Consider the following 13,794-nt stretch of genomic DNA (forward strand, 5'->3'; position numbering starts at 1 on the left):
GGAACGTGCATGTCTTCTTCAGATACCAGAACCAGAGAAGGCAGGCCTGGAAAAAACTGACGAGAAGCTTTTAAGATTCAGTTTCTCTTATAAATCTAAGTGATTCTGTCAGTGAGGCAGAAACTTCCTTCTTACCTCAATACTCAAGTCCAAAGGAATATCATGGTCATTCTGTTTATTGTGGCTTATATTCAGTGTGATTCTAGTCACGACAAAACTCTCTGAATCAAAGCAAATGAGATGGAAGAGATGTGTTTTCTTTCTTAGGTAATAGATGCCATTATTGAATCAGGGAAAAACTTCTCGAAGGAGGAACGTAAAACAGAGCGTTGTCCTCTGTTATATCAGTGGCACAGGAAGCAGTACGTTGGAGCGGCCCACGGCGTGGCTGGGATCTATTACATGCTAATGCAGGTAAGAGTGTCTTCTGTGGGCTGGGATGAAATGCCAGTGATGTCTTGTTTTGCATCAGAAGATCTCCATTTCAGGTTTCAAGCATGCACAGTGCAGTGTTGTGGTAGGTCAGGGATTCAGAATTAGGAGTTAGACCCTGCAGCAAAGAACAGCACTAAAAAAGGCCCCAGTGGCAGAAGAAAACTGTGGCTTGTCTATCCTTGCATTGGTGTGAAATAAGCCTTGCCTCTCAGCATCAAGGCTTCTCTAATGCTCCTGTTAGACCTCCGTCTGGGGGACTCATTTTTGTGCAGTTTACTCCAGGATGTCAACGTTGTGTTGTGCTTGCATGGCAAGACCTATGTCCTTGCCCTGAAGTAAATGAGGTATTTGTGAATGTGTGTGGGTTGCATTTGAGAGCATCAACATTCTGAAATTTTCTATCCTCAAGAAAGAGAGTCAGGTACTCATCCTCATGTTTACTTTTTCTTATACTTGCAGTTAGGCAAGCTAAATATTCATTTAGCTCAGCATCCATCACTCTTCAGTTTTTGCTATTTTACTTTTTGCTATTTTTCAGTGAGTGATCACTGCCTCCTGTCCTTCATGTCCTTTTTTTCTTCTGTGACTTATTTTTTTCCTACCGTGTAGAAGTTTAAGGAAAGTAGTCCTTAATCACATATTCAGTATGGTTTTATTAATTTATGCTCTTCCTTTTCTGCCTCTCTTCTCTCTCTGCCCCCAAAAAATCTGATGTTCCTGATTGTGTTTCTGACCCCTGCTCTTCTCTTCATGTTTTACTGAGATACCTCTCTTTTGTACACCTGTATATCGTACTTAAATCCCTTCTTCCCCCTGCTTTTATATCCTCAAATAGTATTATGTTTTTCAAGACAGACCTGTATGTCTGTTCTTTTGTTGTACAGTCTGGAAGTAGATCCCGTATGTTTCATTACAGAAGTTGGCCATAAAGCTGTATCATACAATTTTCTGGTTTTGAAAGATGCTGCCGGTCTCTGCATCATCGTAAATGGTAATTTTCTGATCGGCTTATGGAAAATGACTGTCCTTCAGGCAAGTGGAAGGAATGTACATCCTCACCTCTCAGCCTAAAGATCTGTACAGATGCTCTTCGCAAAAGTGACTGAGGTAGCATTAACTGTTGCTACTGCTCACCATTCCTCTTTTGCAAAAGATGCTGTGACTTTTCTGCGCCTGCTTCAGATCAGCTCACGCCACTTCTACCAGTAGTTCATGCTAAAGCAGCTGACTTTGATGTGGAAGTGGCTGTTGCTCTGCTGCCTGGGGTCTTCTGTACAGTGGACATCTGCTGATGCCTCGGGATGCTCTAATTTACTGTGTCCTTATCTTCACTTCCTGCTGTCCTTGATGGTTTCTTGGTGGTTCACCCTTTCCAGCTATCTCATCTTACCTGACTTCCCTTTTTTTTCACAGGGTTTTCTGAGAAACATCCATTTCTTTAAAGAAGTCTTTTTAAAGACTCCATCCTTTATTTGCTATTCAAAGTCTGATACCACAAATGCAGTGTGTTCTTGTTTAAGCTCTACTCTATCTACATGGTAAAATCATAAATGTCTTTTCCTTTACATCTAATTGCTGTTTTTAAGAATTACCACAAAGCCATTGTTTATGCAGCATTAGATTACTGTCTTTTCACTGTACATTAGACATTGTGAGTCATACAGAGTTGAGTCATCTGCTGCAGATGAAGATGACGTGTCAAAGTATGTCCTTCCCCCCATCCCTCCTACTCCATGTGAGGAAAATTTGTCTGTATATTCAGCAAAAAAATCATTATATGATTTGCTGGGTGGTTGTTTGGTAACAGAGAAAGCATCCAAATTAGCACCTGAGATACAAAGACCACCAATTACTGCTTCTGTGTAATATCTTTGTGAGGGAATGTGTCTAGGATCTTCTCATAGACAACTACAGTGAGCGTAAGGGCTCAGCAGTGTTAAGTAAGTAATCCAGGAGGCAGAGGAGGTGATTCTATAGCTGGGAAATCTCCAGCTCCTTCACTGATGCTGAGACAAAAATATCTATTTGAGTATCTGTCCTCTTGGCTAGATAATGAGGACACATATCAGTAGGTTACTTTTTTGCTATTGGCAGTTAGGTGCCAGGAACCTCAGCAGTTCAGGAGAAAGGGACTTGCTTGTGCATAGATCTTCGTAGAAGCATAAGGTGAGAAGGTATGTAAAGAATTCTGTTCTTGTGACAGTCATAAGCTCACTTAAACCCTGCTCTGTGCTTGCCTTGAACAGCTCAAAACTGAATAGCACTTATTGCTGGTGCCTGTCTTACCTTTTGCTGCAGGATTCCAATATGAAATCAGAATCCTGAAACAAAGATTTTATGAGACCTTCCATACTCTGGGCTTATTAACTCCACGGTGTTCTTAATGAGTAGCTGATCTATATTCAGGTGTCCTTGCACTCAGAAAAGGACAGAAGGGGAATTTGCTTTAGTGATATGGTGGGCAGGAGTCCAGCATAGCTTTCCTAACTGAGGTTAAGTAGAGATTATTTCAGATTACTGAGAATATAGATACTTGAAGTCATGTAGCTGTAGGACTGTGAATGATAGCAGCATTCTTAGCCCTTGAATGCGAATGTGCTGGTAGGAAACAATAAAATTGTATGACATAATCAGCAAAGACAAGTCATTTATAACCAAAATAGACCAGTTATTAGCTTCTGTAGACTCCCACAGTTGTTCCACCAGTTGCTAGAACTCATTAAATTATCCAGGCTGTGTAAAAATAGAGAGCTTTGTTATGAAAATACTGTGAAGTGGGCCGGTAGAGGAAGGAATATCAACTAAGAACAGCTACAGACCGGCAGACACTGAGGAAGTGCAGTTTGATGGATACATTTGCCTTTTGGGAAGGATGTAAACTAAATGAAAGAAATAGATTATTCTGAATCCTTCTTTCCTAAGGATGAATGCGTAGAAAAAAGATACTTAATTGCTTTGAGAAGTAGCTGTTGCTTCTGACATTAGAGATGCAGTTTTATAATCCATAGCTTCATGGAGTTCTGTTTGCAATGGAAAACTTCAACCTTAAACGTTTGTCAGGTTTGTCCACGTTAGTTATTTTTAAAATGGATAACCCACTGTGTTTTAAGTAAGCATTATAAGCAACTAATCTATAAAACTGTCTTCTTCCTGTGAGCACTCTCTCAGTATTAAGATATAAACAGAAGCATCTTGAAGGCTGCGTTCTGTTCTCAGTTCTTCTGTAGTCTTTCTGTGTCACCTCAAGTAAGACAGGTAACAACTTGGCGTCCCAGTTTCTTTATGTTTGTTGTAACACTCTCTTTGTAAGGATATTGTGAACAGACACTAATTAAATCTGCCTGAAGTGACAAAGGATTTTGGATCAAGGGCGTATATGTAGAGTAATGGAAAATAGGGCACGTAATTGTTGTTACCCAATTTATTACTACTTTGATTTTGTTTTTTTTTCTGTGTTGTCTTTAGCCAATTGCAAATGTGGATCAGGAGACCTTGACAGAGTTGGTGAAGCCAAGCATTGACTATGTGCGCCATAAAAAATTCAGATCTGGGAATTATCCATCGTCATTGAGCAATGAGACTGACAGATTGGTTCACTGGTGCCATGGTGCCCCTGGAGTCATCCACATGCTCATGCAAGCTTATAAGGTGAATCATTCTGTGTTTGTATAAACCCTTTTTTTTTCTTTTTTTCTTTTTTTTTTCAGAAGGACCTGTACGTAGGCCTGTTGGATTCTAAGTCCTGTGTTTTAAGTCTTTCTGGATCTAGGCTTTCAAATGAGAACCCTGGGCTAGGCACCTAGATATCTCAAAGTTCTATGTACGAATGTTTGTAAAGAAGTAATAAATAAAATTGCTTCTTGGGATGTGAGTTGTTAATAGACTTGAGGCTTTCTTGAAAAAGCGCCAACGTAGTTCATCAGCTTGATATCAGAATCCTGGTTTTGAGCAGTTCTGGCCTAAGTTATTTTAATCTTCATCCCAAGCATTTTAAGAATTATGTTGGTTTTTAAAAATGTAGGTTCACGTGTTTTGCTAAAGAATGTCTTTCTGAATTACTCCATTATTTTGTGACGGTACTTCAGAACTTAATGTCAGAACAAAGATGCCAGGCCCATTCTAGGGCATAAATGTAACTCCCTAGGTATCATGAGCCTCCTGCTTGCTCCTTTCCATCCTTAACTAGATTGGCTATCTTGCTTGTGTTGTGCGCTTCTGATTTGCATGACTTTTGAAAGTGTGCCATTTAATTAAATTTATGCAAATTTATTTCTGCATTTGACAGCCCTCTTTGGCAGATTCCTTGGTTGGCTTTTGGGTAAGCTGATAAAAAGCAGGTTTTGTTTATGGAATAATTACTTACGCTGCTACCTGTGAAATGTGAACTCTTACAGCACTGCTAAATGCAGCAGCAGTCACATTTGCTTTTGCTTTGGACTGTAGTAGGAGGCTGGCTTATCACTGCAGACCTTTCCAAGATGAGAGAGGAATAGGACCAAGTTCTGCTTAGCAGTTTTCCTTTGTCCTCTTTTTCTGTGACAAAGTGATGCTTTTTCTCTTTTATCTGCTCTTTGAAAGATTAAGAAAAATTGGAGTATGTTGTGCTGGCTGTGCTTTCACATCAAGCACTGGGACTTCTGATAACAGACAGCAGCATTAATCCTGGAAATCAAATGCTGTTGCCAGACCTTCATTTGAAATGTTACTACTGAGTAGCTGACAGACCTGATCAGAAAGGGAGATCTTCTTTATCAAGGTTATGGATTTACTAGAAACACTTAACATTCAAGATCTTACATTAATAAATAGCATCTTTGTAGAGGATGCCATCTGCAAAAAAACATCTGCAGCAGTGTATAAATTATTCTTCTTACTTTGTCTTGTTAATCTATTGTGTGACTCAGGCACAGGAGAAGAGAGTGTTATGTAGATGGAAGTCTGTGGTGCTGTTCAGCTAAGCTGCTGAACAAAGAAATGCACTTCAGTATATTTTGTAAATCTGATCCTTTGCCCAAATTGGCTTTACCTCTGATTACTTCCCATGCAGGTACTAACCAAGGTAATGGAGTGCTTCTACTTCTGCTTGAGATAGAGAAGAGAGCCCTGTTCTTTGCAAAGTGATACTCTTGCATTTTTTGGTATGGAGTTGAAAGCAGGCAGTGAATAACCAGTGAGAGTTACTCAGAAGCATGAGAACCTAGCTATTCAGGACCAAATTTGATGCCCAGTGTTGTTGCATTTCTTGGAGACAAGAATTATATTTCTCTATTTCAAATCAGATAATGTAGTGATTTGGGACTGGGGGAGGGGAGTATAAGAGGATCATGTACCCTTCAAACTGATTACAGCCTGTGGAACCAAGGGCCATGAACTTGTGAGTTTTTTCTTTGGGATCCTCATTTCAGATACAAAAGCATTAACACTTTCCTTTTTCCATGCAGGGAAAAAAGAAGCGACTTAGAAGAAAGGCAAGTCTGTGATGGATGGAGTCTTAAAATTCAAAAATAAACTGTATATGAAAAACTCCACCCCTACAGCAAAGCGTTTTCCAGGTGCATCATCCTTTTGTTTTTGTTAATACTGCTATTTATATGTTTGTTTTTGTTCCACAGACTTTTAAAGAGGACAAGTACTTGAAAGATGCTATGGAGTGTAGTGATGTCATCTGGCAAAGAGGTTTATTGAGAAAAGGCTATGGGATCTGCCATGGTACTGCTGGCAATGGCTACTCCTTCTTGTCTCTCTACAACCTAACTCAGGACAAAAAGTACCTCTACCGAGCTTGCAAGGTGAGCTTTCTACATCCCAACAAAATTACTGTTCCTTTTCCTGCATTTCATTTCATGTAATTTTCCTTTCATTTCTATGTGGTAAATAGAGTGATCAAACTAAGTTACTGACTGTTGCCTTTGAAGCTAACTCAGTGGGACAAGAGCGTAGCATCACATATTCCTCTTAACTAATGCTTTGACTAGACAACTTCAACTCTGCTTATGTGGACACTTATGTCTTAATATGTAGACTGAAAAAAATACCCTAAATTTTTTACACCACTTTGCTGTGGTGTAAATGTCTGAAAATTAGCTTGCCTGAACAATAAGAGATGAATGTTATGTGGTGCTAATTATTCCCTTGAGAGCTCTACTGTCATCCTCAGCTCCTCAAGCGATGCTGTTTGTAGTCTTTTGTAATTATTTGTTTTCAGACTAGTGTCTGGGGCTTTCAGAGCTCTGAATTGCAGTTATTTAACTGCTCATTTAGATTTTTTTCATTAATACAAATTGTAGAGAAAGACATGCTCAGAATTTTTCTGCCAATCTAGTTTCTGCTGTCAACTGCTATCAGCTCTGATTATGCTAGCAATTCTCAAAGAAGAAAGCTTTTTTTGCCCCTATTTCTTGATCTCAAAAGAGCTTTTTGTTTCGTCTTCTACTTAATTTACTGATACTGAATTTCATATTGCATATACAGCTATTTAATAGAGGTTTGTTTAAAGGTAGTACAATGGGAGATTTGATGAGTTGCATCTTGGGCTCTTATAGGTGAGCCACATTGAAAGCTACTGCTTTCATTTCTACTGTCAGCCTGTCCACAACCAGCAGAGCTTTAAAAAGTTGATATTTGTGTCATCTTATATTCACCTATGTACCAGCCATGAGGTCACCTGTACACATCCTAGAAAATACAATAAACCCCTAACACTGCCATGGTAAATATGTGACATTATTTGTGGACTCATCCACTGCTGAAGTGTGAGCTACACTACTGAGCATGCATGGCTCTCAGCACAGTTTCTGTGTCTTCCTGTCATTCACTGCTGTATATTTTCAGGGAGCTCTGTGCAGTGCTGCCAGTTTCCGTTGCTCTGCATTTCTTGACCGGAGGAGCCCTGTAGTTCTATGATGCTTTGTTTTGTTGGGGTTCTGGGTTTTTGTTTTGTTTGTTTTGTTTGTTGGGTTTTTTTAGATTCAGGACAGAGCTTCCAAGGTCTGAATGGCTCTTTCTTGATGACTTTATTTATGATGATTTTTTTCCTAAGACTTGGGGGGAGAAAATAAATAAAGCTATTAATGGCAGTTGGAGATTTAGTATTCTAAGTCAGTGTATGGAAGTGGAAGAAAACAAAAATGCAGTTAACAGCTCTTTAAGTCCTTAGGAACTGGATGAGTTAAGCACTGAGACATATAAGAACTGATGTTATATTAGAAAATTTCTGACTTAGAAACTGTTTGTATCTGTTCTTGCAGTATTTCTTCACTGGTTTGTTGCACAGGTTATTTAAAAACTGGGAATTAAGTACAGCCCATCTAATTATGTTGTTGCAAAGTTGTAACTCCCACTGTTGAAATACATGTCTTAAAGAATAATTGCATCCTTGTCACGAATGAAGTGGGATTAATTAGTCTTGTACTGTGTTGCGTCTCTGCTTACACTATTTTACATTTAGTACCTGTGAAAATGTCTTCCCATGCAGGTTTCAAACTTGCATTTAACGATCTTAAATTTAAAATTAATCAATAAATACATTTTATGTTTCCCACAGTTTGCTGAATGGTGTTTGGAATATGGTGCACATGGATGTCGTATTCCTGACCGTCCTTATTCTCTTTTTGAAGGTAAAGTGGTTGTATTGCAAATAGTATTGTGTTGTACAGGATAGAAGGGCTACCTTGCAGTTTTGGGACATGCTTGGGAGTTTGGAAATATTTTCCTAGAGCTTTATATGTTTTCTTTATTTGTAACTTTTTTTCTACACCGTATCTCATCGCTAAGTTTTAAAACACAGTAGCAAGAAATCACAGATAAAGTAGGATATAAAACAGTGCTGCTGTTCTGAGAGCAGTGAGCCTAATGTGCCACCTATCACAAGTAAGTGAAATTACAGCACACAAAGCAGGTTTATTTTACAAGTAAACCAACCCCAGGCATAAACACAAGAGAGCAGTAGTTGTATGCATCTCTTACAAATACAGAGTTATTGTGTTGATGTTTATGGGGAAGAAAGGACAGCGTTCTTATCCCTGGGGGATCCCTTGTAGGCATTTGTAGAAGGAAGAGGCAGACAGACAGTATGTAGTAGAAGAGCTTTGATACTTGATGTGGAGCAATGCCAACAGTAGTCAGGATGATTTCTGCTTCAGTGTTGATGCGCATTTTATTGCATTTTTTTAATGTAATTTTTTTTAAAGACCTCCTTGTGTCAAATTTGAGGAAAAAAAATACTAATTTTTTTTTCCTTCCTGCTGCCCCCTTCATGAACAAAGAATGAAGGGGTGTATCACGGGAGTAATAAAATTGCACCTTTGCTTTTGGACTCAGGAAGTGATCAATGAGAGTTGCTCAAAATGTGAGAGATGGTCCAAACTGGGATTTACTTTTTCTTAACTGAAGTAGCACTGAGATTGTGCTGCTAAGAACAGTAGCAGAGATAAGCCTGTTTCTGCCTTTGAGCTTTTCAAGCGGAAGTTAGTTTCCTAGGCAAATACAATAAACTTGCCTTTCTAGAAGTTGTACGTTTACTCAGAAAAGATTTAGCAAGGTGCTAGATTGCCTTTGCTGTCAACAGCGATATTTCAATGTCCCAAGATGCAAAAAATCTGTCTCCTTGCTTTGTAGGTATGGCTGGAGCTATTCACTTCCTCTCAGATATTTCAGTACCAGAAACTTCCCGGTTTCCAGCGTTTGAACTTGGACCTCAAAGGAGGGAAGACAAAATGGAACAGGACAGCTAAAGGGTTCTTTGGAAAGTAAACACATGCCAAAAGAGATGAGACTGTTTAGTGCCTCTGATATAGAGCCAACGTAACCCTAAGCTGATTGATGGATAAACCGTTTCTCACTTCTCCTGCCCCAAGGGACATGAAGTCCTTAGAGCATGAATTGAGAGAAGCTACATTTAAGTTCTGTTAGTGACACCTTCACATGCAGAACGAGGGAAGTCAAATTTGCACTTTCTCTCTTTCATTGTATTTGTCTTCTTCAGGTCTTTGACATGACCTGCATGTTTATTGGTGTTGTCTGTTGATTCGAGTCTGTTGTTGTTAGCAAAGAGCTGTTCTCTGTGTGAAGCTCCATCCTGTACCTTCATGCATGACCTGTAACAACAGTGTTGCTTTCTGCAGTGTGGTTAGCCTGAGAGCTCCACTTTATGCCAGAGAGTTCACTGTAAGAGAGTACTCAGCTTCACTAGTGAGCTGACAACTTCAAAAAGAGATGGAAAACATGCTTTTCTTCATTGCTTTCTACATTTTTCTCCTCTACAGTCCCTAGGTCATGGAGATCAGCCTTGCCTGATGAATTGGTATGAGGCCTTCTCAGTTTTCAGGAGTGTATCAGGTTAGATGTGGCCTGTGGCCTGACTTTTCTTTTCTTTTGCTGTTTTAGGAGCCTTTTTTTTTTTTTTTTTTAATTTTTCAGAGAGAGAGAGTGAGAGAGGCTGCCTGCACCTGGTTTGTGTGCTAGGGGGAGATGCTTATCCCCACCTTTGCATGTTAGGAGCTTACCAAACTGCAGGCAGTCACCTGAAGTAGCCTCCTGCTTCCAACAAGAGAGAAGGGACAGTGTAACTACGCTTTTCCACTGTGGTTCATGGATTTGTAGTAAATCTCTCTTCAACAGCACATAGCATACAGATGAAGTCAGCACTGTATCTCATGCTGGAAAATCAGGATGACTATTACTACTGACTCAAGAAGGTGGATTGTTCCAGGCCTTTCCCTCCCTCTCCTTACCCCATTGCATTTATCCCATGCTGTGTGACAGAAGTGATAAATACCAGCTGCTTGTGGAGGCTGCAGAAGATCAATAAGCAATATATATGCCATTGCTAAGAGCTGTAATTGAAGTTTATTTTGTCTTAAAATCAAGACAGAAAAAGCGTTTTCTCCTTAGTTTTTGACTGAGTTGTTAGTGCTTTGCTTCCCCCTGCTGTGCGGTGGAGTTGTGGAGTATTGAGTCTTCTCTCAGCTGTCAAAGTGTAAGTTCTGCCTCCGTGTGCTCATACAGGGTTCTTTGTCTGGGAGAAGTGGAACATACTCTTAAGTAGGTACATCTACAACGTATTCCTGTTTTCCAGATAAAGAAGTATGCATGCTATTTGAGAAGGGTAAGAGTGGCATTCTCTCATTTGCTCAAATTCTGTTGTCATCCTCACCTTCCTCACAGGCCTTGTTGTGTTCTGCTATCTCAGGTGCTTATTTTAACCAGTACCTTACATCAGGTGAAAATGTGACAGGTGGCTGGGACTCTGACCTTTCAGGTGCCCATTGGGATATCTGCGACCATGGGCAACTGCTGAATCCTCAGCGTTTGTGGTCAGACTTGGAAATGCATGCCTGTACCTGCATGCAGGGAAGCAGGAGGCTTCCCTGAACATTGACCTGTCTGTTGCCAAATCCTTTGGGGTGCTAATGTTTTCTGGATTCAGTTCTGCTAGGCGATAGCAGCAGTGCCAGTGCTGAGAGAGCTTAATGTCTGCTGATTTGTCAGTTAAGATTGGGAGCAGTGAGAGAGACTTTTACGCTCCTCTGAGAGTAGATCTGCTGGGGCACTGGGCCCAGATGCATTTGTGCAGCCAGGCAAGAGGGAAGATTCTGAAAGGCAGCAGGGAGGAGGGTACTGCGTGGCAAACAGCTGTGGTGAAGTGACCCTGGTCAAAGAGGCGGAAAGCAGTGGGATCAGTGAGGGATGGGGAGCTGCTCGCGGGAGGCAGTGTGCAGAGCTGCAGTGTGCATGCTGAGGCAGAACTCTCTATTTTTTCTGTCATCTCCCTGGATTACTGCCTGTAATCCAGGGAGGAAACTAGCTCACAGTGAAGCCTGACAGAAAGCCTAGCAAAAGAAGACGTGGAGGTTTAAAAAAAAAAAAAAAAAAAAAAAAAAAAAAAAAAAAGAAGAAGAAAAACACTACCTGATCCTGTTTCACATCCATTCCCACCCCTTCCTTCTCCTTCGTCTCCTCTACACCTGTAAAGTGCATGAGGTGGGCTAACGGGTGGGATGCATTCCTCTGCCAGGTCTGCAGGAGCTCCTGCAAACGCAGCACAGAAGCCACCCACCTTCCTGGCAGATCCAGGCCTGTCTTTCATGACCAACAAGCTGGGGGCGACAGGGAAAGGCTTTTTCATTCATTTGTTGGGAGCCTTCTTGGCTGCTCTGCTTGGGATGGCACCTGTGAAATATGGTGATGTTGGCTGGCTGGTATTCAGGGAGAATTGAAATTCCTGGCTTGTTTAAAAAATGTGGGTGCACACGCATGAACTGCTTAACAGTGAGTAGAGACCAGAGGTGCATGATTGCCACAGTCAATGGAGTGAGCACGTCCTCTGTGTGCTCCTGCACTGCAGCTCTGCTGTGGGGTGAGGCCCAGCACCAGGTTCTCTGCAGAATTATCTTGGAATTGAGCAAGGCTGGAAATGTGGTATATCACAGAAGGTCTGCGAGTACCTGTGCTTTGTCTTCCTCACATGGCTCTCACTGCAGCTCCTCCCTTTTGTATGTTACACCTTGTGATATCCAGGCAGCTGTTACAAAGTGTATTGTGAGAAGGGGTGGAAAAAATACATTTTAACAAGACACCATTTTCAGAAATCTCATCGAACTAAAATGTGGAAAATCGCTAAATATTCCCTGTTTTGCTTTGTCCATGTGTAGTAGTCCATCTGTTGCAAAAAGCCGTAGTGTTAAAAATGGAGATGTTCTTTGGGCAGAAAAAAGAGGAAAAAATGCTGATGTGTTGTTCTTTGGCTTTATTAGTAAAGATCAAGTTATGTGGTGGTAATCTGTGTGCTGTTCTTTTGTGTGTTGTATGATTTCCTTCCCTTCCACAGTGGTCACTGGGAGCGGTTCTCTGCTCAGATTGCTGAGCTGCTTCCAATTTCAGAGTCCTGCAGGATGAAACAGTGGCCAAAGTATGGGCAGATCTCTTCTTAACCTTCACTTTTTTCTTTTTCTTTACTCAGCTTTACTGAGCTTTTCCCTTTGGTCAGGTCCTGTTGGACAGTTTGCAGCTCGAACTGTATTTAGGACCGGGTGGTTTTTAAGAACAAATATATGAAACATCTGTCTTGCTGACAGCTTTAAGAAAGCTTGACATTTTCCCTTAGCAAGGACTTAACAGAATTAAACTAAGTATTCTGCAAGCAAGAGGCAGTATTTCTACTTTCACAAAGCCAATTCACGGCCCTCTGCTACCGAGAGCAGCTGCTGCTGCTTCCTCCCCCTCCTTATTTAATAGGCTCTAGGTACAAACCTGAAGACAATCTAAAAACACTTTCCTCCATCTTATGGCAGCTGTTGCCAGGTAAATGTGGTGGGACTTCCTAATGCAGCGAGTCATGGGTTCAAAGTGCTGTTTTCAGGCAGGAAGAACTGAGGTGTGTGAGGGCAGAAGCAGGAGGGCTGCCTGCTGCAGCACAGGCTATGGCTGAGCAGCACTGCCTGAGCCCTGTGCTGGTGCGGCGCTCAACAAAGCAGCCACTTTCTCCTAGTGGCATTGCATTGGCATTTTCCTATTTGTTTCACGTTATTTACAGGGGCAGGAGTTCTGTCTGCACCCAGTAGAGCAGCTGCAGTTTGCCAGGAGCATCAGTGACCTGTGTTCAACCACTGCTGCTCCTCCACAGATGTAAATGTGAAAGTAAAAAGAAGTACTTAGCGCTGCTCACCAGTTCTATAAACCATATGTAACATTTCAGCTCGGAAGTAAGTCCCTGTGATGCTCTTTCCTCAAGCTTTTATTATCACCTAATCGTAAGAGAGATGTGTCAGGAAAATGAATACCACATTCCAGGTTCTAAGAATTTTTTGTTCGACTTCCAAAAATTCCGTTATTCCAAAGAGATGTAAAAATGTCCCCTATCTTTTTTCAGAGGTTCTGCTCCACCAACTTGTTTAATATTTTAAAGAGATTATTTATAATTTCTTCATTTATCATTGGTGCTGTTAGAAAAATAAATTCAAAGCTATTTAAAGAGGAAGAAGTTAAAATTTCTACTCTATTTTCATAGAATTACAGAACGTTTTAGGTTGAAAGCATCCATACAGTTCCAACCCCTGTGCTCTGGACGGGGTGCCAACCACTAAATCAGACACTAGAACCAACTGGACCTTCAACGCCTCCAGGGAGGGGACATCCACAATTCCTTTGGGCAGCCTATTCCTGCACATCACCACCCTCGTACTGAACCATTTCCCCTGACATCTAACATAAACCTCCCTTCTTTTAGTGTAAAACTGTTTCCTCTGGCCTCATCACTTCTACTAGTGTGGAAGGTTTATTTCTCCTCCTGTTTATAAGCTTTTAAATATTGAAAGGCCGCAGTGAGATCTCCCTGCAGGCTTCTCCAGGATTTTCCTCCTC

At 41.0% G+C, this 13,794-nt stretch overlaps 1 protein-coding gene across 2 annotated transcripts in view; it reads left to right on the forward strand.

Annotated features, from left to right (window-relative positions):
• LANCL2 (LanC like 2) overlaps positions 1 to 12,213 on the forward strand; it is a 30,756-nt gene extending 18,543 nt beyond the window's left edge. For both annotated transcript variants that reach the window (XM_042834209.1, XM_042834210.1), the window contains exons 5-9: positions 268 to 414; positions 3,901 to 4,083; positions 6,048 to 6,224; positions 7,979 to 8,051; positions 9,052 to 12,213. In XM_042834209.1, coding sequence (XP_042690143.1) covers positions 268 to 414; positions 3,901 to 4,083; positions 6,048 to 6,224; positions 7,979 to 8,051; positions 9,052 to 9,167 — 696 coding nt within the window. In that variant the 3' untranslated portion in view covers positions 9,168 to 12,213. The remainder of the gene's footprint in view (positions 1 to 267; positions 415 to 3,900; positions 4,084 to 6,047; positions 6,225 to 7,978; positions 8,052 to 9,051) is intronic.
• Positions 12,214 to 13,794: the final 1,581 nt, after the last annotated feature.

Source organism: Centrocercus urophasianus, unplaced genomic scaffold, assembly GCF_019232065.1.
Source record: "Centrocercus urophasianus isolate 14NV4802_14NV808 unplaced genomic scaffold, USGS_Curo_1.0 seq_44, whole genome shotgun sequence".
Lineage (NCBI taxonomy): Eukaryota > Metazoa > Chordata > Aves > Galliformes > Phasianidae > Centrocercus > Centrocercus urophasianus.